Source organism: Oncorhynchus masou, chromosome 8 (assembly GCF_036934945.1).
Source record: "Oncorhynchus masou masou isolate Uvic2021 chromosome 8, UVic_Omas_1.1, whole genome shotgun sequence".
Taxonomy (NCBI): domain Eukaryota; kingdom Metazoa; phylum Chordata; class Actinopteri; order Salmoniformes; family Salmonidae; genus Oncorhynchus; species Oncorhynchus masou.
Window position 1 is genome coordinate 7027762 of NC_088219.1, and position 20799 is coordinate 7048560.

A 20799-nucleotide genomic window follows, 5' to 3' on the forward strand; every position below is an offset into this window, starting at 1 on the left:
ACTTATGCTGACGTTTTAATGTAGGCTATATAGAGATAACACTAATTATTGGTCATGGAGAAGTCATGAAATTCCATCTGCCAAAATGTCTATGAACCCTTAACAGGGAATAATCGCATGCCTCTATAGCATAATGTCATTTGGGAATTTGTGTGTGGATACAGTCTACTGGGCGTTTTTCATCTCATGTCAAGCATTAGTGTTAGACAGCATGGTGGTTAAGGTCAGGGTTAAGGTTAGGGTTAAGTTTTAAATCAGATTTTAAGAAAATACAATTGTATAAATAGGCGGGGTTTATGACTTTGTGGCTGTGGTAACGAGTGATGACCCTCAACCTGTCAGCGTTTCGCGAATGTCAGATGTGCGTTTGTTTGGGCACAGCGAGACACAGCAGGATAAGCGCACGTTGATCCGAGAAAGAAAAACGTATTTTTGATAAGTGGCTACAATGTTACTTCTCATTAACTAACATTCTCGTCTTATTTCCATTTCTGGAGTCGTTTGAAAACACGGGTTTGCCGCTAAAGGTAGGTTTATTTGGGGTTCGGTTTGTGTTCGACTGTCCGTAAAGTTGAGTAGTTATGTAGACAACAGTAGCCTACTCCGTCGTTATTTGACCCTAAGAAAACTGCATTTTTTGTTGTTGTCAAAATGACAAGAATTAGTCTACATAACTATTCAAAGAGTTTTCATTATTGTTGAAAGAAACATCACGCTTTACAAAACATCTCTTGAATGTTGTCATACAGGTGGAACCAGCCAGACAAACCCCCAAAAAGCATAGCTGAGAGATTTGGAGGAAAAACTGTCATGATTACTTCCTAAACAATTTTAAACTGTAATGTCTAGTTATAATGCATAATAAAGTGTTGCATGTGTTGGATTGTTTTATTTTAATATCTAATCTAATATTTTTTTCAAATTAAGCATTTCGCTACACTCGCATTAACATCTGCTAACCATGTGTATGTGACAAATAAAATTTGATTTTGATTTGAATATTGTGTGGTCTTAATAGCACCTAATGTCATTCTCTTTGGGAGTGTATTTGACAACCGGTTTCACTAACATGGTCTCAGAGCGTTTTGTATTATTTTGTATGTAAAACCCGATACACTCCATTTAGAATGATATGTTGAGTTTCATATGGTACAGTAGGTATTCATTTGTGGATGTCCATCACCCATTTCGTATGATATGTTACAAATTACAATTCGTATTAAATGTCCAGAATTTGTGAAACGTACAATATGTTACGAATTCTAGCTAGGTGGCCAACGTTAGCCAGGCTAGGGGTTAAGTTTTCGATTTAGGTTAAAGGTTTAGGGGAAGGGTTAACTAACGTGCAAAGTAGCTAAAAAGTAGTAAATTGTTGAAAAGTTGTCTGTAATGACATTCGGACTCGCAACCGTTGGCTTGCTAGACGATTGCGTTATATGCCCACCCATCTACCCCGACAAACCACCCTATTTTAATTGTTGCCTTAATAAGTAACCATTTGTCTTGTGTAACCATACCAAACGTAACATATCATGCTAATTTGAGTGTTCCGGATTTACTTTCACAATGCTACGTCTAGTCTATGAGAGCAGGCTGGTTTCACAGAGCTACAAAACAGTAATAGTGACAATTGGCCTTATTGATTTCCTTCTCTTCTCTTCCCCTCACCTCTCCTCTATCCCCCTCTTCTCTCCCCTTCTTATTTCCCCCTCTCCATCCTCCTGTCCTTTGCCCTCATCTCACCAACTCTTTTCTTTAAAAAAAAAAACCTCTCCTTTTCTCACATTGCGCTGTCTTCCCTCCCATGTTTCTCCTCTCATCCCTGTCTCATCCTTTTCTCCTCCCTCTCATTTTCCCTCTCTTCCTCTCCTCATCCCCCTCTCCTTTCCTCTGTCTAGATCTCCAGCCTGCAGTAAGACATGTCGTTGGCAGAGCCAGCAGAGTTGCTGCTGATAAGGGACCAGTATGACCGTGCGTTGGAGTGTCTGACCAGGGGCCTGGCGGCTGACCAGGCAGGGCAGGGGCCCCAGGCCCTGGAGCTGTACAGGAGGGGCCGGCAGCACCTAACCCTGGGCCTGGAGGTCCCTACCAGGGGGCCACAGAACCAGGGAGCCCCCTGGGACACGGCCAGGCAGTTGCAGCAGAAGATGAGGGAGACTCTAACTAACATCAGCACCCGACTAGCAAACATGGAGACAGCAGGGGTGGGGACGGCGGGCCAGGGAAGCCCAGCGTTGGTGGATCTAGTGGATCTCTCTTCCCAGTGCCTCTACCCCACCCTTGGGCCATTGGTGCCCCCTCAGCCGCTGCCTGGTTCCTCCAACCCCCTCCTCCATCTCTACCCCACACTGCGACCCGGGGCTACCCCAACAGACATCCTCTCTGCCGGGGCTACAGGCATCACCATGGCCCCCTCCCTGCCCATCCTCCCTGCCCTGCCCCTGGGGCTCCCAGGAGAGCAGCCCCCAGCCTACACCCCCCAGCCCACCGACGGGCACCACAGCCTGGCTTATAGCCCAGCCGGAGGAGGGGGTCTGGGGGTGGGGGGACCTCCACAGCTCGAGGGAGGGCCAGGGGGGTACGTAGAGGAGCTTTTGTTCCTCCCTCGGGGGGTGCAGATGTTTTTCGTGTCGTCGGATGGCCAGGTGAGCGCCCCATCGTACCCGGGTTATCTACGCATCATCAGGTTGAGCAGCCAGCTCAAAGACATGGCCAACGGAGGAGCGTCAGCCTTCCTACACGTAAGGAAACCACTGGGGTGTGTGTGTATGAGAGAGAGGGTGAGGGTGGGTGTTGGCTTGTGTGTGTGTAAAATACCAATAGAAAATAGGTGTGTTGGAGACGATATACTATCGTATTACCTGGTGTATGGAGAGTAACTGCATAATGAATTGAAAATAAACTCCTGTTTGTAAAAGAGCAGTAGAGAGAAGTTGTTGAGGGTGACTGTGGTTGTGGCAGCTGAGGTAGTTTCATCTAACTGTTTTAGGCTGGTCGGGTTTGTCTGGATTCAGTCTTGTTCAGGGTTGTGTTCATTAGGCACCCAATGGTCTGAAACCTCATATTTGTACGTTTTCAAAAAGTTTTGGTACGTTGTGCCCTACTGAATATGCCCCAGATCTCTATCTCCAGATAAGATCTGTTGTTTACAGATGAAGTTGTTTCCCCTTGTCTCAGAACAAGCACCATCATAGACCATATTTTATTCCAGATGAGTGAGACTAACCGAAGTGTAGCCATATCTCTTAGTTCAGGATTAGTGAGACGGATGGCAGATGCCATAGATTGATACCGTGTCAACCCAGTGCTCAAGCATTTCACAGACAGACAGACAGACAGACAGACACGTGGGATGGTCTACCATAGTTTTATTGTCATGTGTTGTTTTACAAGCCATAGCAGTATAGCACCCCAGGAGCAAATTAGTGATAAGGGCCTTGCTCAAGGGCACGTCAACATATTCTCCACATCGTCAACACAGGCTGGTAGAACCAGTGACCTTTCAGTTACTGGGCCAACCCTCTAACCGTTAGGCAACCTGCTGTCCATTTCTCTTTGTTTGGTGTTGCTATGACAACGAAGAATTCCCAGACCTAAATGGAATTCTAGAATTCTCTCCCAGTGGTGAGGTCACAATGCATGCATCTCCTCCATTAGGCAGATGAGAGGAGGATGGTCGGAGGTTCTACTGAATGAGAAGTCTTTCTCTTTCCACTCGTGGAACCAATTACACAGTAAAAACTATTGATCTCTAAATCCGGAGAAATTACAGACCTTGTAAAAAATAACTGTTGGTCACTAAATCCGGTTACAAGGACCATGTAAAAACATACACTACCAGTCAAAAGTTTGGACACACCGACTCAAGGGTTTTTCAATATTTTTACTATTTTCTACATTGTAGAATAATAGTGAAGACATCAAATTGATGAAATAACATTAAAAAAAGTGTTAAACAAATCAAAATATATTTTATATTCTTCAAAGTAGCCACCCTTTGCCTTGATGACAGCTTTGCACACTCTTGGCATTCTCTCAACCAGCTTTATGAGGAAGTCACCTGGAATTGTGAGTGTTACACTCTCACCTGGAGTTCCCACATATGCTGAGCACTTGTTGGCTGCTTTTCCTTCACTCTGCAGTCCAACTCATGCTAAACCTTCTCCATTGGGTTGAGGTTGGGTGATTGTAGAGGCCAGGTCATCTGATGCAGCACTCCATCTCTCTCCTTCCTGGTCAAATAGCCCTTTTACAGCCTGGAGGTGTGTTTTGTGTCCTTGTCCTGTTGAAAAACATTATAGTCCCATTAAGCGCAAACCAGATGGGATGGCGTATCGCTGCAGAATGCATCACTGACAGTGTCACTAGCAAAGCACCATCACACCTCCTCCTCCATGCTTCACGGTGGGAACCACACATGCAGAGATCATCCGTTCACCCACACCGCATCTCACAAAGACATGGCAGTTGGATCCAAAAATCTCAAATTTGGACTCATCAGACCAAAGGACAGATTTCCACCTGTCAAATGGCCATTGCTCGTGTTTCTTGGCCCAAGCAAGTCTCTTCTTCTTATTAGTGTCCTTTTAGTAGTGTTTTTTTGCAGCAATTTGACCATAAAGGCCTAATTCATACAGTCTCCTCTGAACAGTTGATGTTGAGATGTCTGTTACTTGAACTCTGAAGCATTTATTTGGGCCTCAATTTCTGAGGCTGGTAACTCTAATGAACTTATCCTCTGCAGAAGAGAACTCTGGGTCTTCCTTTCCTGTGGCGGTCCTCATGAGCCAGTTTCATCATGGCACTTGATGGTTTTTGTGACTGCACTTGAAGAAACTTTCAAAGTTCTTGCAATTGTTCCGTTTTGACTGACCTTCATGTCTTAAAGTAACGATGGACTGTCGTTTCTCTTTGCTTATTTGAGCTATTCTTGCCATAATATGGACTTGGTCTTTTACCAAATAGGGCTATCTTCTGTATACCACCCCTACCTTCTCACAACACAATTGTTTGGCTCAAACCCATTAAGAAGAAATTCCACAATATAACTTTTAACAAGGCACACTTGTTAATTGAAATGCATTCCAGGTGACTACCTCATGAAGCTGGTTGAGAAAATTCCAAGAGTGTGCACAGCTGTCATCAAGGCAAAGGGTGGCTACTTTGAATGAACCTCAAATATAAAATATATTTTGAGTTGTTTAATACTTCTTTGATTACTACATGATTCCATGTGTTATTTCATATTTTTGATGTCTTTGCTATTGTTCTACAATATAGAAAATAGTGCAAATAAAGAAAAACCCTTAAATCAGGTGTGTCCAGACTTTGGACTGGTACAGTATGTGTACATGAATAAATGGCAATTACACTTACAACATGTCTATAAAGGGCTATAAACACAGCATCAATATAAACATAAACTTAAACATTCACTTCTTGGAGAGAGAAACTAATTACTTGGATTGACAAAGGGTCAAGATTTATGGCACCACCTCTCTCTCTCTGTCTCTGTGTCTCTGTCTCTCTCTCGTGTAAGAATCTGCCAGGCTGAGACCTTATCAGATCTGCCCTGGTGCCACGAGGTCGTAAATTACTCTGCGTATGAACAAGTTCCAAGAGCTCTCTGGGGTGGTCTCTGGGATGGTCTCTGGATTAGAAGCTCGCCCATGGCACCGCAATAAAACACCTTTTAATAAAGTGCCACTATGGAAAATGCTGTGGTATCGTGTGCATGCAAAATACTATATTTACCAATACAACCATTTTTAAAACAACCAATGCAATAATAGCACTTATGGCAGTACGGAGTAATAATACATACGATAAACGATAGGATTGGCATCTCTAACATTGTCAAATAATAGTAACAGCCATGCAATAGAATATATGGCTGAAACTTGAAGTAATTAGTGGTTAATACACAGCATGTAACCCCCCCTTCATGTAAAAGCATGTAACTACCAGGGGCACAGTGGGTTAACTGCTTCGTTCAGGGGCACAGTGGGTTAACTGCCTCGTTCAGGGGCACAGTGGGTTAACTGCCTCGTTCAGGGGCACAGTGGGTTAACTGCCTCGTTCAGGGGCACAGTGGGTTAACTGCCTCGTTCAGGGGCACAGTGGGTTAACTGCCTCGCTCAGGGGCACAGTGGGTTAACTGCCTCGCTCAGGGGCACAGTGGGTTAACTGCCTCGCTCAGGGGCACAGTGGGTTAACTGCCTCGCTCAGGGGCACAGTGGGTTAACTGCCTCGCTCAGGGGCACAGTGGGTTAACTGCCTCGCTCAGGGGCACAGTGGGTTAACTGCCTCGCTCAGGGGCACAGTGGGTTAACTGCCTCGTTCAGGGGCACAGTGGGTTAACTGCTTCGTTCAGGGGCACAGTGGGTTAACTGCCTCGCTCAGGGGCACAGTGGGTTAACTGCCTCGTTCAGGGGCACAGTGGGTTAACTGCCTCGCTCAGGGGCACAGTGGGTTAACTGCCTCGCTCAGGGGCACAGTGGGTTAACTGCCTCGCTCAGGGGCACAGTGGGTTAACTGCCTCGTTCAGGGGCACAGTGGGTTAACTGCCTCGTTCAGGGGCACAGTGGGTTAACTGCCTCGTTCAGGGGCACAGTGGGTTAACTGCCTCGCTCAGGGGCACAGTGGGTTAACTGCCTCGCTCAGGGGCACAGTGGGTTAACTGCCTCGCTCAGGGGCACAGTGGGTTAACTGCCTCGCTCAGGGGCACAGTGGGTTAACTGCCTCGCTCAGGGGCACAGTGGGTTAACTGCCTCGTTCAGGGGCACAGTGGGTTAACTGCCTCGCTCAGGGGCACAGTGGGTTAACTGCCTCGCTCAGGGGCACAGTGGGTTAACTGCCTCGTTCAGGGGCACAGTGGGTTAACTGTCTCGTTCAGGGGCACAGTGGGTTAACTGCCTCGTTCAGAATGACAGATTTGAACCTTGTCGGCTCTGGGATTTGATCTTGCAACCTTTCGGTTACTCGTCCACCGCTCTAACCCTTATGTAGGGAATAGGATGCCATTTGGGATGTGATCTAGTCAGACGTGTTAAACCCAGGCATGTTTGTTGACTGGCCTGTGGTGTCTCACCCTGTTGTGTTCTGGGTAGCTCAGTGTTCCAGCAGTACAATAGGGGCCAGTTAACAGATGACACTGCTGTTCTGTTGTGTTGCAGGCTGTGGTAATGTACCATGGATAGGGTCTGAACGAACAAATAGCAGTTTCCCAGCCCTGACTATGCCAACTGCCAACCAGTGATATAGTCTACAGTGTTGTACCCTGACGAGGGTCACACTGAATACACACTGTAATCCTAGTAACCCCAGTGCTCCTTCCTAATGTGTGTGTGTGTGTGTGTGTGTGTGTGTGTTTATTTAAATGTATTTATTTTCACCAATTATTTAACCAGGTTGGCTAGTTGAGAACAAGTTTTCATTTACAACTGCGATCTGGCCAAAATAAAGCAAAGCAGTGGGACACAAACAACAACACAGAGTTACACGTGGGATAAACAAACACACAGTCAACAACCAAATAGAAAAATCTGTATACTGTGTGTGCAAAGGAGGTAAGGCTATAAATAGGCCATAGTGGCGAAGAAATTACAATTTAGCAATTAACACTGGAGTGATGTGTGTGTGTGTGTTGCAGGTGTGTGACTGGTTGTACCCACTGACTCCAGACACCCCAGTGCTCCTTCCTAACGTGTGTGTGTGTGTTGCAGGTGTGTGACTGGCTGTACCCCCTGACTCCAGACACCCCAGTGCTTCTGTCTACCTCTGGGATCTTTATGTTTCCTGACACCATGGCGGGGATACCCGGGTCCTACGTAGGTGTTGTGCTGTCCTCTGAACTGCCTGCAGCAGACAGACATGCCTTTCAGGACCTCCTCTCACAACTCACTGAGCTACGGGTACAGGTGAGGTTATATATATATATATTACACACACACACACACACACACACACACACACACACACACACACACACACACACACTCTCGCATCCAGCTCCTAGCTTGTCAGTGATCCACCAGTAGCAGTAACAGTAAATCATACTGTATTTACAACAGTGTTCTACTGGGGAGGACTAGAGCTGACTGAACTACAACAGTGTTCTACTGTGGAGGACTAGAGCTGACTGACTGAACTACAACAGTGTTCTACTGGGGAGGACTAGATCTGACTGAACTACAACAGTGGTCTACTGGGGAGGACTAGAGCTGACTGACTGAACTACAACAGTGTTCTACTGTGGAGGACTAGAGCTGACTGACTGAACTACAACAGTGTTCTACTGGGGAGGACTAGAGCTGACTGACTGAACTACAACAGTGTTCTACTGGGGAGGACTAGAGCTGACTGACTGAACTACAACAGTGTTCTACTGGGGAGGACTAGAGCTGACTGACTGAACTACAACAGTGTTCTACTGGGGAGGACTAGAGCTGACTGACTGAACTACAACAGTGTTCTACTGGGGAGGACTAGAGCTGACTGACTGAACTACAACAGTGTTCAACTGGGGAGGACTAGAGCTGACTGACTGAACTACAACAGTGTTCTACTGGGGAGGACTAGAGCTGACTGACTGAACTACAACAGTGTTCTACTGGGGAGGACTAGAGCTGACTGACTGAACTACAACAGTGTTCTACTGGGGAGGACTAGAGCTGACTGACTGAACTACAACAGTGTTCTACTGGGGAGGACTAGAGCTGACTGACTGAACTACAACAGTGTTCTACTGGGGAGGACTAGCGCTGACTGACTGAACTACAACAGTGTTCAACTGGGGAGGACTAGAGCTGACTGACTGGAATCTGTGGGGTCATTGTCCTCAATGTCCCCATACAAAATTTTCAAAGGCTGCAATTCAAAGGAAATCCACCACATTAGCGATGCTTACGAAGTGTCTTTGTTCACATGTTACTGTGTAGTCACATACACACGCACCAGTTTTTCACATATATATATTTTTAAGTAACCAAAACCAATGAGCGGTTTTAAGTCAACATAAAACGTAGCTAACTATTGCATGCCTTTAGTGTCCCCACTGTGTTCTTAGGAAACATATTTCTCTTGTTTCTGTCTCACCGCTCATCACCAAATGCTTGTTATTGTGTTGTGGGTGGAAACACACTGGTCCTCCTGTAGTCTACTACAGCTCACAGGAATGTGTCCAGGCTGGCGTGAGCTGGAGTGGGGTTGGAATTTATTTTAATATCATTACAAAATAATGTTAACTTTTATTTAACTAGGCTGGGCTGGGCTGGGCTGGGCTGGGGTTGGAGTGGGTTTGGAATGGGCTGGGCTGGGCTGGAGTTGGTTTGGAGTGGGTTTGGGTTGGAGTGGGTTTGGGCTGGGGTTGGGGTTGTAGTGGGTTTGGGGTGGGCTAGGTTTGGGTTGGAGTGGGTTTGGGGTGGGCTGGGGTTGGGGTGGGGTTGGGGTGGGTTTGGGGTGGAATGGGCTGGAGTTGGTTTGGGGTGGGGTTGGAGTGGGTTTGGGCTGGGGTTGGGGTGGGCTGGGTTTGGGGTGGGTTGGAGTGGGTTTGGGGTGGGCTGGGGTTGGAGTGGGTTTGGGGTGGGTTTGGGCTGGGGTGGGCTGGGGTTGGAATGGGCTGGGCTGTGGTTGGAGTGTGCTGGGCTGGGGTTGGAATGGGCTGGGTTTGGAATGGGGTGTTTTTGTGCTGGGGTTGGAGTTGGTTTGGGGTTGGAGTGGGTTTGGGTTGGAATGGGGTGGGCTGGGGTTGGAGTGGGTTTGGGCTGGGGTTGGAATGGTGTGGGGTGGGCTGGGGTTGGAATGGTGTGGGGTGGGCTGGGGTTGGAATGGGTTGGAGTTGGTTTGGGGTGGGCTGGGTTGGAGTGGGCTGGGGTTGGAATGGGGTGGGGTTGGAATGGTCTGGAGTGGGTTTGGGCTGGGGTTGGAGTGGGTTTGGGCTGGGGTGGGTTTGGGCTGGGCTGGGGGTGGAATGGGGTTGGAATGGGCTGGGGTTGGAATGGTCTGGAGTGGGTTTGGTTTGGGCTGGGCTGGGGTTGGGGTGGGCAGGGGTTGGAGTGGGTTTGGGGTGGGTTGGAGTGGGAGTGGGTTTGGGGTGGGGTTGGAGTGGGTTTGTGGTGGGCTGGGTTGGAGTGGGTTTGGGGTGGGCTGGGGTTGGAATGGGCTTGGTTGGAATGGGGTGGGGTGGGTTTGGGGTGGAATGGGCTTGATTGGAATGGGGTGGGCTGGGGTTGGTTTGGGGTGGGCTGGGCTGGGGTTGGAGTGGGGTGGGGTGGAGTGGGTTTGGGCTGGGGTTGGAGTGGGTTTGGGTTGGAGTGGGTTTGGGTTGGGGTTGGAGTGGGTTTGGTGTGGGCTTGGTTTGGGGTGGGTTGGAGTGGGTTTGGGGTGGGTTGGAGTGGGTTTGGGGTGGGCTGGGGTTGGAGTGGGTTTGGGGTGAGTGGGAGTGGGTTTGGGGTGGGCTGGGTTGGAGTGGGTTTGGGGTGGAATGGGCTTGATTGGAATGGTGTGGGGTGGGCTGGGGTTGGAATGGGCTGGGGTTGGAATGGGCTGGGGTTGGAGTGGCTGGGGTTGGAATGGGGTGGAGTGGGTTTGGAGTGGGTTTGGGTTGTAGTGGGTTTGGGTTTGAGTGGGTTTGGGCTGGGGTTGGGGTGGAATGGGGTTGGAGTGGGTTTGGGGTGGGCTGGGGTTGGGTTGGAGTGGGTTTGAGGTGGGCTGGGTTGGAGTGGGTTTGGGGTGGAATCGGCTTGGTTGGAGTGGGGTGGTTTTGGGGTGGAATGGGCTTGGTTGGAATGGGGTGGGCTGGTGTTGGAATGGGCTGGAGTGGAATGGGCTGGAGTGGAGTGGGGTTACAATGGGCTGGGGTGGGCTGGGTTTGGAATGGGCTGGGGTTGGTTTGGGCTGGGGTTGGGATGGGCTGGGGTGGAATGGGTTGGGCTGGGGTTGGAATGGGTTGGGCTGGGGTTGGAATGGGTTGGGCTGGGGTTGGAATGGGCTGGGCTGGGGTTGGAATGGGCTGGGCTGGGGTTGGTTTGGGCTGGGGTTGGAATGGGCTGAGGTGGGCTGGGGTTGGAATGGGCTGGGTTGGAGTGGGTTTTGGCTGGGGTTGGAATGGGCTGGTGTTGGAATGGGTTGGAATGGGCTGGAGTGGGGTTGGAATGGGCTGGGGTGGGGTGGGTTGGAGTGGGCTGGGGTTGGAGTGGGGTTGGAATGGGCTGGGTTTGGAATGGGCTGGGGTGAGTTTGGTTTGGGCTGGGCTGGGGTTGGAATGGGCTGGGAGTGGGTTTGGGCCGGGCTGGGGTTGGGTTGGAATGGGCTGGGGTTGGAATGGGCTGGGTTTGGAATGGGGTGGGTTTGGTTTGGGTTGGAATGGGCTGGGAGTGGGTTTGGGCCGGGCTGGGGTTGGGTTGGAATGGGCTGGGCTGGGGTTGGAATGGGCTGAGGTGGAATGGGCTGGGCTGTGGTTGGAATGGGTTGGTGTGGGTTTTGGCTGGGGTTGGAATGGGCTGGGGTTGGAATGGGGTGGGTGGGGTTGGAATGGGGTGGAGTGGGTTTGGGTTGGAGTGGGTTTGGGTTGGGGTTGGAGTGGGTTTGGTGTGGGCTTGGTTTGGGGTGGGTTGGAGTGGGTTTGGGGTGGGTTGGAGTGGGTTTGGGGTGGGCTGGGGTTGGAGTGGGTTTGGGGTGAGTGGGAGTGGGTTTGGGGTGGGCTGGGTTGGAGTGGGTTTGGGGTGGAATGGGCTTGATTGGAATGGTGTGGGGTGGGCTGGGGTTGGAATGGGCTGGGGTTGGAATGGGCTGGGGTTGGAGTGGCTGGGGTTGGAGTGGCTGGGGTTGGAATGGGGTGGAGTGGGTTTGGAGTGGGTTTGGGTTGGAGTGGGTTTGGGTTTGAGTGGGTTTGGGTTGGGGTGGAATGGGGTTGGAGTGGGTTTGGGGTGGGCTGGGGTTGGGTTGGAGTGGGTTTGAGGTGGGCTGGGTTGGAGTGGGTTTGGGGTGGAATCGGCTTGGTTGGAGTGGGGTGGTTTTGGGGTGGAATGGGCTTGGTTGGAATGGGGTGGGCTGGGGTTGGAATGGGCTGGGGTGGAATGGGCTGGAGTGGAGTGGGGTTACAATGGGCTGGGGTGGGCTGGGTTTGGAATGGGCTGGGGTTGGTTTGGGCTGGGGTTGGAATGGGCTGGGCTGGGGTTGGGATGGGCTTGGGTGGGCTGAGGTGGAATGGGTTGGGCTGGGGTTGGAATGGGTTGGGCTGGGGTTGGAATGGGCTGGGCTGGGGTTGGAATGGGCTGGGGTGGGGTTGGTTTGGGCTGGGGTTGGAATGGGCTGAGGTGGGCTGGGGTTGGAATGGGCTGGGTTGGAGTGGGTTTTGGCTGGGGTTGGAATGGGCTGGTGTTGGAATGGGCTGGAATGGGCTGGGGTTGGAATGGGCTGGAGTGGGGTTGGAATGGGCTGGGGTGGGTTGGAGTGGGCTGGGGTTGGAGTGGGGTTGGAATGGGCTGGGTTTGGAATGGGCTGGGGTGAGTTTGGTTTGGGCTGGGCTGGGGTTGGAATGGGCTGGGAGTGGGTTTGGGCCGGGCTGGGGTTGGGTTGGAATGGGCTGGGGTTGGAATGGGCTGGGTTTGGAATGGGGTGGGTTTGGGCTGGGTTGGAATGGGCTGGGAGTGGGTTTGGGCCGGGCTGGGGTTGGGTTGGAATGGGCTGGGCTGGGGTTGGAATGGGCTGAGGTGGAATGGGCTGGGCTGTGGTTGGAATGGGCTGGGGTTGGAATGGGCTGGGGTTGGAATGGGGTGGGTGGGGTTGGAATGGGGTGGAGTGGGTTTGGAATGGGCTGGGGATGGAGTGGGTTTGGGCTGGGGTTGGAGTGGGCTGGGGTTGGAATGGGGTGGGCTGGAGTGGGGTTGGGGTGGAGTGGGGCTTGGGGTGGGGTTTGAATGGGCTGGGTTGGGGTGGGGTTTGAATGGGCTGGAGTGGGGTTGGAATGGGCTGGGCTGGGACGTCCTAGATCAGCACTTCTCTGAGATGCTTTATGGACTCCGGCCCAGGTCAGGTGGGTTCTGGGATCAGGACAAACTTCTGCTCTACATACTAAAAGTTGATATCTATTCCATGACCTCATTTCCTGTCTGTTAGGCTCCAGAGGAGGGGGCAGGGTCAGAGATCATAAACCTGAGTGAGAAGGTTCCCATTGGTCCCCCTGTGGAGGGGGCGGGAGAAGGGACATGTGAGGAAGAACTCCCCCTACCTGAATGGAGCGAGAAGATGTCCCAAGGCATCCTGGCAGGTAGGGGTGTCTGTGTGTGTGTAGGTGTGTATGTATTTGAACATGCAGTCTGTCTGTACATCCCACCCTCCCTGCAGGTGCATCGTGGCTGAGTAAAGGGTTTGTGCGTGGAGCGGAGGCCACAGGTAAGGCCATCCAGAAAGGAGCGTCTAAGCTGAGAGAACACATCACCCCAGAGAACGTCCCGGCTGAGGTCAGCCCTGGTGTCACCAAGGGCCTGCACCACGCAAAACAGGCCACCGGGGGCGCTGTTCGCGTCAGTCAGTTCCTGGGTAAGGATATAGAGGAGGGTACAAAACAAACATGATATCTCTATGGGATGTGTGTGTACTAACACTCTTGTAAACTTGTGTTTTGTGTGTTTGCAGTGGACGGAGTGTGTACCGTAGTAGGCTGTGTTGGAGAGAAGCTGGCTCCGCATGTAAAGAAACATGGCAGTAAACTTATCCCTGAGTCCATGAAGAACACTAAAGATGGCCGCTCCAACCTGGATGGCGCTATGGTGGTGGCAGTCAGCAGCATTAAGGGTATGGAGAGAGAAAGACGCATAGTAGCGACCTCGATCCACACACAGAATATGTTGATTATCAGAGTATTTCTGAAAGTTATTTGAATGGTAGATATGCAGATTCTGTTAATAGGCCTAGCCACCTGTACTAGAGTGACCTGTCTGATAATCAAACTATTCTCCTGTGTATCTCTGTCTAAGGTCTCTCTGCTATGTGGACTGGTTTGGAAACTGGAGCTAAGAACATCGGCAAGAGTGTCACCTCTGAGACAGTCATGACCGTGAAGCATAAGTAAGTCCCTCTCTTTCCTTCTCCTCCCCTCCTACTTGCCCTCTCTTCTCCTCCCCCTTCTCCTCCCCTCCTACTTGCCCTTTCTTCTCCTCCCCCTTCTCCTCCCCTCCTACTTGCCCTCTCTTCTCCTCCCCCTTCTCCTCCCCCTTCTCCTCCCCTCCTACTTGCCCTCTCTTCTCCTCCTGTGATCTTCAATCACTCTATTTTAAGGGGCTATGCTTTCCTCTTCTCTTTGTTTCACCCCTTTTCATCATGATCTTGGTGGGTCTGGGTACCAGCGAGTGTCTTCTTTAGCCCACTAGATGCTGTCATGATCTTGGTGGGTCTGGGTACCAGCGAGTGTCTTCTTTAGCCCACTGGATGCTGTCATGATCTTGGTGGGTCTGGGTACCAGCTAGTGTCTTTAGCCCACTAGATGCTGTCATGATCTTGGTGGGTCTGGGTACCAGCTAGTGTCTTCTTTAGCCCACTAGATGCTGTCTTGATCTTGGTGGGTCTGGGTACCAGCTAGTGTCTTCTTTAGCCCACTAGATGCTGTCTTGATCTTGGTGGGTCTGGGTACCAGCTAGTGTCTTCTTTAGCGCACTAGATGCTGTCTTGATCTTGGTGGGTCTGGGTACCAGCTAGTGTCTTCTTTAGCCCACTAGATGCTGTCATGATCTTGGTGGGTCTGGGTACCAGCTAGTGTCTTCTTTAGCCCACTAGATGCTGTCATGATCTTGGTGGATCTGGGTGCCAGCTAGTGTCTTCTTTAGCCCACTAGATGCTGTCTTGATCTTGGTGGGTCTGGGTACCAGCTAGTGTCTTCTTTAGCCCACTAGATGCTGTCTTGATCTTGGTGGGTCTGGGTACCAGCTAGTGTCTTCTTTAGCCCACTCGATGCTGACTTTGGCAAGGTAACAATGTAGTTTTGTCATTGTAGGGAGAAACACACTGGCAGGATGAATTCTTGGAGCTTTGGGGAAATAATGTCTTTCTTTCGTTCTTTCCACACCTTTCCTTCCCTCTCGCCCTTTATCATCTTCTTTTCCAGATTTCGGGGTCTAGAAGGTCTTTTAGACAACCCCTCTAACTGACGGGATGACTGACTGGTCGGGGAGTAAAGACGGAGACCTTTTGAATTGTAACCTTTTGGACTTTGTGACTGAATACTATGTGAATAACTCTGGTCTGGTCTGAGAACGGCCCCTGATCCCTAGCCCATAAACCCTAGTCATAGTCTTGTGTTGATCTAACCCAACATGGCTGCAGCAAATCCATTGAAAGGCTCAGTGGTGGAAGGTGTAAACCATCCATCCTCATATTGCTCACATCTGTCCTCGGATGAAGGCAATGGAAAGGATTATGGGTTGTTTTCAGACAGGCAGGGGTCCTGACAGGCCTGTGTGTCTGTGTCCAGGGCAGCTAAATGCCTGTGTGTATTGGGTGGTGGTGGTGACATTCTTATGTGAAGACTCTTTCCTGCTTTGTTACTAATAAACGTAATATGAAATCAAATAACGTCAGTGTCTCTCTCTGTCCTCTCACATCTGTGTCCCATAATGACAGACTATTCCTTATGTAATGTACTACTGGTGACCAGGTCCCTTCCTCCCTCCCTGCCTACTCCCTACTCCTTTCTCTCTCCCTATTCCTCCCTGCCTTCTCCCTACTCCTCTCTCTCTCTCCCTATTCCTCCCTGCCTTCTCCCTACTCCTCTCTCTCTCTCCCTATTCCTCCCTGCATACTCCCTACTCCTCTCTCTCTCCCTATTCCTCCCTGCATACTCCCTACTCCTCTCTCTCCCTATTCCTCCCTGCATACTCCCTACTCCTCTCTCTCTCTCCCTATTCCTCCCTGCCTACTCCCTACTCCTTTCTCTCTCCCTATTCCTCCCTGCCTCCTCCCTACTCCTTTCTCTCTCCCTATTCCTCCCTGCATACTCCCTACTCCTCTCTCTCTCTCCCTATTCCTCCCTGCCTCCTCCCTACTCCTTTCTCTCTCCCTATTCCTCCCTGCATACTCCCTACTCCTCTCTCTCTCTCCCTATTCCTCCCTGCATACTCCCTACTCCTCTCTCTCCCTATTCCTCCCTGCCTACTCCCTACTCCTTTCTCTCTCCCTATTCCTCCCTGCCTCCTCCCTACTCCTCTCTCTCTCTCCCTATTCCTCCCTGCCTACTCCCTACTCCTTTCTCTCTCCCTATTCCTCCCTGCATACTCCCTACTCCTCTCTCTCCCTATTCCTCACTGCCTTCTCCCTACTCCTCTCTCTCTCCCTATTCCTCCCTGCCTCCTCCCTACTCCTTTCTCTCTCCCTATTCCTCCCTGCATACTCCCTACTCCTCTCTCTCTCTCCCTATTCCTCCCTGCCTCCTCCCTACTCCTTTCTCTCTCCCTATTCCTCCCTGCATACTCCCTGCTCCTCTCTCTCCCTATTCCTCCCTGCATACTCCCTACTCCTCTCTCTCTCCCTATTCCTCCCTGCCTCCTCCCTGCTCCTCTCTCTCTCCCTATTCCTCCCTGCATACTCCCTACTCCTCTCTCTCTCTCCCTATTCCTCCCTGCATACTCCCTACTCCTCTCTCTCCCTATTCCTCCCTGCCTACTCCCTACTCCTCTCTCTCTCCCTATTCCTCCCTGCATACTCCCTACTCCTCTCTCTCTCTCCCTATTCCTCCCTGCCTCCTCCCTACTCCTTTCTCTCTCCCTATTCCTCCCTGCATACTCCCTGCTCCTCTCTCTCCCTATTCCTCCCTGCATACTCCCTGCTCCTCTCTCTCCCTATTCCTCCCTGCCTCCTCCCTACTCCTTTTCTCTCTCCCTATTCCTCCCTGCATACTCCCTGCTCCTCTCTCTCCCTATTCCTCCCTGCCTCCTCCCTACTCCTTTCTCTCTCCCTATTCCTCCCTGCATACTCCCTGCTCCTCTCTCTCCCTATTCCTCCCTGCATACTCCCTGCTCCTCTCTCTCCCTATTCCTCCCTGCATACTCCCTGCTCCTCTCTCTCCCTATTCCTCCCTGCCTTCTCCTTACTCCTCTCTCTCTCCCTATTCCTCCCTGCATACTCCCTACTCCTCTCTCTCTCTCCCTATTCCTCCCTGCATACTCCCTACTCCTCTCTCTCTCCCTATTCCTCCCTGCATACTCCCTACTCCTCTCTCTCTCCCTATTCCTCCCTGCATACTCCCTACTCCTCTCTCTCTCCCTATTCCTCCCTGCATACTCCCTACTCCTCTCTCTCTCCCTATTCCTCCCTGCATACTCCCTACTCCTCTCTCTCCCTATTCCTCCCTGCATACTCCCTACTCCTCTCTCTCTCCCTATTCCTCCCTGCCTCCTCCCTGCTCCTCTCTCTCCCTATTCCTCCCTGCATACTCCCTACTCCTCTCTCTCTCCCTATTCCTCCCTGCCTCCTCCCTACTCCTCTCTCTCTCCCTATTCCTCCCTGCATACTCCCTACTCCTCTCTCTCTCTCCCTATTCCTCCCTGCCTCCTCCCTACTCCTCTCTCTCCCTATTCCTCCCTGCATACTCCCTACTCCTCTCTCTCTCCCTATTCCTCCCTGCCTCCTCCCTGCTCCTCTCTCTCTCCCTATTCCTCCCTGCATACTCCCTGCTCCTCTCTCTCCCTATTCCTCCCTGCCTTCTCCCTACTCCTCTCTCTCTCCCTATTCCTCCCTGCATACTCCCTACTCCTCTCTCTCTCCCTATTCCTCCCTGCCTCCTCCCTACTCCTCTCTCTCTCTCCCTATTCCTCCCTGCATACTCCCTACTCCTCTCTCTCCCTATTCCTCCCTGCCTTCTCCCTACTCCTCTCTCTCTCTCCCTATTCCTCCCTGCCTTCTCCCTGCTCCTCTCTCTCCCTATTCCTCCCTGCCTCCTCCCTACTCCTCTCTCTCTCTCCCTATTCCTCCCTGCCTACTCCCTACTCCTCTCTCTCCCTATTCCTCCCTGCCTTCTCCCTACTCCTCTCTCTCTCCCTATTCCTCCCTGCCTTCTCCCTGCTCCTCTCTCTCCCTATTCCTCCCTGCCTACTCCCTACTCCTCTCTCTCTCTCCCTATTCCTCCCTGCCTACTCCCTACTCCTCTCTCTCCCTATTCCTCCCTGCCTTCTCCCTACTCCTCTCTCTCTCCCTATTCCTCCCTGCCTTCTCCCTGCTCCTCTCTCTCCCTATTCCTCCCTGCCTCCTCCCTACTCCTCTCTCTCTCTCCCTATTCCTCCCTGCCTTCTCCCTACTCCTCTCTCTCTCCCTATTCCTCCCTGCCTTCTCCCTACTCCTCTCTCCCTATTCCTCCCAGCATACTCCCTACTCCTCTCTCTCTCCCTATTCCTCCCTGCCTACTCCCTACTCCTCTCTCTCTCCCTATACCTCCCTGCCTTCTCCCTACTCCTCTCTCTCTCCCTATACCTCCCTGCCTTCTCCCTACTCCTCTCTCTCCCTATTCCTCCCTGCATACTCCCTACTCCTCTCTCTCCCTATTCCTCCCTGCATACTCCCTACTCCTCTCTCTCTCTCTCCCTATTCCTCCCTGCCTACTCCCTGCTCCTCTCTCTCCCTATTCCTCCCTGCCTTCTCCCTACTCCTCTCTCTCTCCCTATTCCTCCCTGCCTACTCCCTACTCCTCTCTCTCCCTATTCCTCCCTGCATACTCCCTACTCCTCTCTCTCTCTCCCTATTCCTCCCTGCCTACTCCCTGCTCCTCTTTCTCTCTCCCTACTCCTCTCTCTCCCTATTCCTCCCTGCCTTCTCCCTACTCCTCTCTCTCCCTATTCCTCCCTGCCTTCTCCCTACTCCTCTCTCTCTCCCTACTCCTCTCTCTCTCTCCCTATTCCTCCCTGCCTACTCCCTACTCCTCTCTCTCTCCCTATTCCTCCCTGCCTTCTCCCTACTCCTCTCTCTCTCCCTATTCCTCCCTGCATACTCCCTACTCCTCTCTCTCTCCCTATTCCTCCCTGCCTTCTCCCTACTCCTCTCTCTCTCCCTATTCCTCCCTGCATACTCCCTACTCCTCTCTCTCTCCCTATTCCTCCCTGCCTTCTCCCTACTCCTCTCTCTCTCCCTATTCCTCCCTGCCTTCTCCCTACTCCTGTTTCTCTCCCTATTCCTCCCTGCATACTCCCTACTCCTCTCTCTCTCCCTATTCCTCCCTGCATACTCCCTACTCCTCTCTCTCCCTATTCCTCCCTGCCTACTCCCTACTCCTCTCTCTCTCTCCCTATTCCTCCCTGCCTACTCCCTACTCCTCTCTCTCTCTGCCTCCTCCCTACTCCTCTCTCTCTCCCTATTCCTCCCTGCCTACTCCCTACTCCTCTCTCTCTCTGCCTCCTCCCTACTCCTCTCTCTCTCCCTATTCCTCTCTCTCTCTCCCTATTCCTCCCTGCCTACTCCCTACTCCTCTCTCTCTCTGCCTCCTCCCTACTCCTCTCTCTCTCCCTATTCCTCCCTGCCTCCCTACTCCCTCTCTCTCTCCTCCCTACTCCTCTCTCTCTCCCTATTCCTCCCTGCCTACTCCCTACTCCCCTCTCTCTCTCTCTCTCCCTACTCCTCTCTCTCTCTCCCCTCCCTGCCTACTCCCTACTCCTCTCTCTCCCTATTCCTCCCTGCCTACTCCCTACTCTCTCTCCCTATTCCTCCCTCCCTACTCCTCTCTCCCCTCCTCATACCTTACTTCTCCCTCCCTACTCCCTCTTATCCCTCCCTACTCCTCTCTCCCCTCCTCATGCCTTCCACTAAACCCACCCACTTCTACTCATCCTATGATGAAGGTATGGCGATGACGTGAGCAAAGCCACGGACACGGGCATCCAATCAGTGATCAACGTGGGCGTGGCCGCGTTCAACGTGGACAACTTGGGTATCAAGGGTGTCCTGAAGACTGCCGGAAAACAGACCGCTAAAGCTGTGGTCAGAGAGAGAAACGATACCCCGCAGGTCCCAGTCGGGAACCACAACCACAACGGAGGACCAGAGGAGAAAGAGATGTGGGAGAGGAAGAAGGATGAGGAAGACAAGAAATAGATGTCATACTCATTTATGTGGCTCTTGTCTAATTGGCCCCTATACATTTTAGCCCCGATATCTTTAAGCTGTGTTCATAGGCCCCTATATCTTAAGAACCACTCTGTGTGCTAATAGGCCGCTATATATTTTATCCCCTCTCTGTGTTCATAGGCCCCTATATCTTTTGGCCCCTCTCTGTGTTCATAGGCCCCTATGGTTTATAAGCCCCTCTGTGTTAATAGACCGTGATATATTTTATCCCCTCTCTGTGCTAATAGACTCATATCTTTAGGCCCCTATATATTTTGGCCCCTCTCTGTTCATAGATCTAAATGGGGTAAATGCTGTACATGTAAGAATCATGGTGATAGCTCTTCACTGCCTCCAGTTTGCAAAAAGGAGCTTGCATCATATTGTTTTTAAATCTATCCACAGACCTTTCGCTGTAGGGTGAAGTTGCCCCTAAAAGCTGATCTTGGGTGCTGTATGTAGACGACATAACTGTTCCCCTGAATGTTGGAGCCATATTAAATGAAGGATATTGTTTCATAGAATGTGTAATAATATATAACATATTTGTATCTGTGCCAAAATATACCAATATATAAATGACACCGTTGTTGATTTTCCTCTGTGCGGTTTGTAATTAAACTGTCTATTTTATTATTCAGTCATTTGTTATGAAAGGATTTTCTGTCATGTTTTTGTTGCTTCATGGCCTTGATTGATTGTCAGATTAGATGGATC

The 20799-nt window shown here is 51.1% G+C and overlaps 1 protein-coding gene across 3 annotated transcripts; it reads left to right on the top strand.

The window, feature by feature from the left end:
* The first annotated feature begins 321 nt into the window (after positions 1-321).
* On the top strand, positions 322-20722 carry sparta (spartin a). 3 transcript variants are annotated; one of them, XR_010456285.1, is made up of 9 exons: positions 323-527; positions 1899-2741; positions 7725-7919; positions 13120-13270; positions 13348-13542; positions 13639-13797; positions 13980-14070; positions 19818-20223; positions 20260-20722. XR_010456285.1 is itself a non-coding variant. In XM_064971379.1 (8 exons), the coding sequence occupies exons 2-8, from the start codon at positions 1920-1922 to the stop codon at positions 15144-15146; spliced, it is 1656 nt and encodes a 551-aa protein (XP_064827451.1). In that variant the 5' UTR covers positions 322-527; positions 1899-1919; the 3' UTR covers positions 15147-15574. The 3 variants fall into 3 exon arrangements, 2 of the variants coding, with proteins under 2 accessions (XP_064827451.1, XP_064827450.1); XM_064971379.1 differs by lacking the exons at positions 19818-20223; positions 20260-20722 and adding an exon at positions 15104-15574 and having other exon boundaries at positions 322-527; XM_064971378.1 differs by having other exon boundaries at positions 19818-20722.
* The last annotated feature ends 77 nt before the right edge of the window (positions 20723-20799 follow it).

Coding starts and splice junctions, on each gene's coding strand:
- sparta (XM_064971378.1), top strand. CDS start 1,920: ATGTCGTTGGCAGAGCCAGCAGAGTTGCTGCTGATAAGGGACCAGTAT. Junction 7,920..13,119: donor TCACTGAGCTACGGGTACAG/GTGAGGTTATAT, acceptor CCTGTCTGTTAG/GCTCCAGAGGAGGGGGCAGG. Junction 13,271..13,347: donor GTCCCAAGGCATCCTGGCAG/GTAGGGGTGTCT, acceptor CCCTCCCTGCAG/GTGCATCGTGGCTGAGTAAA.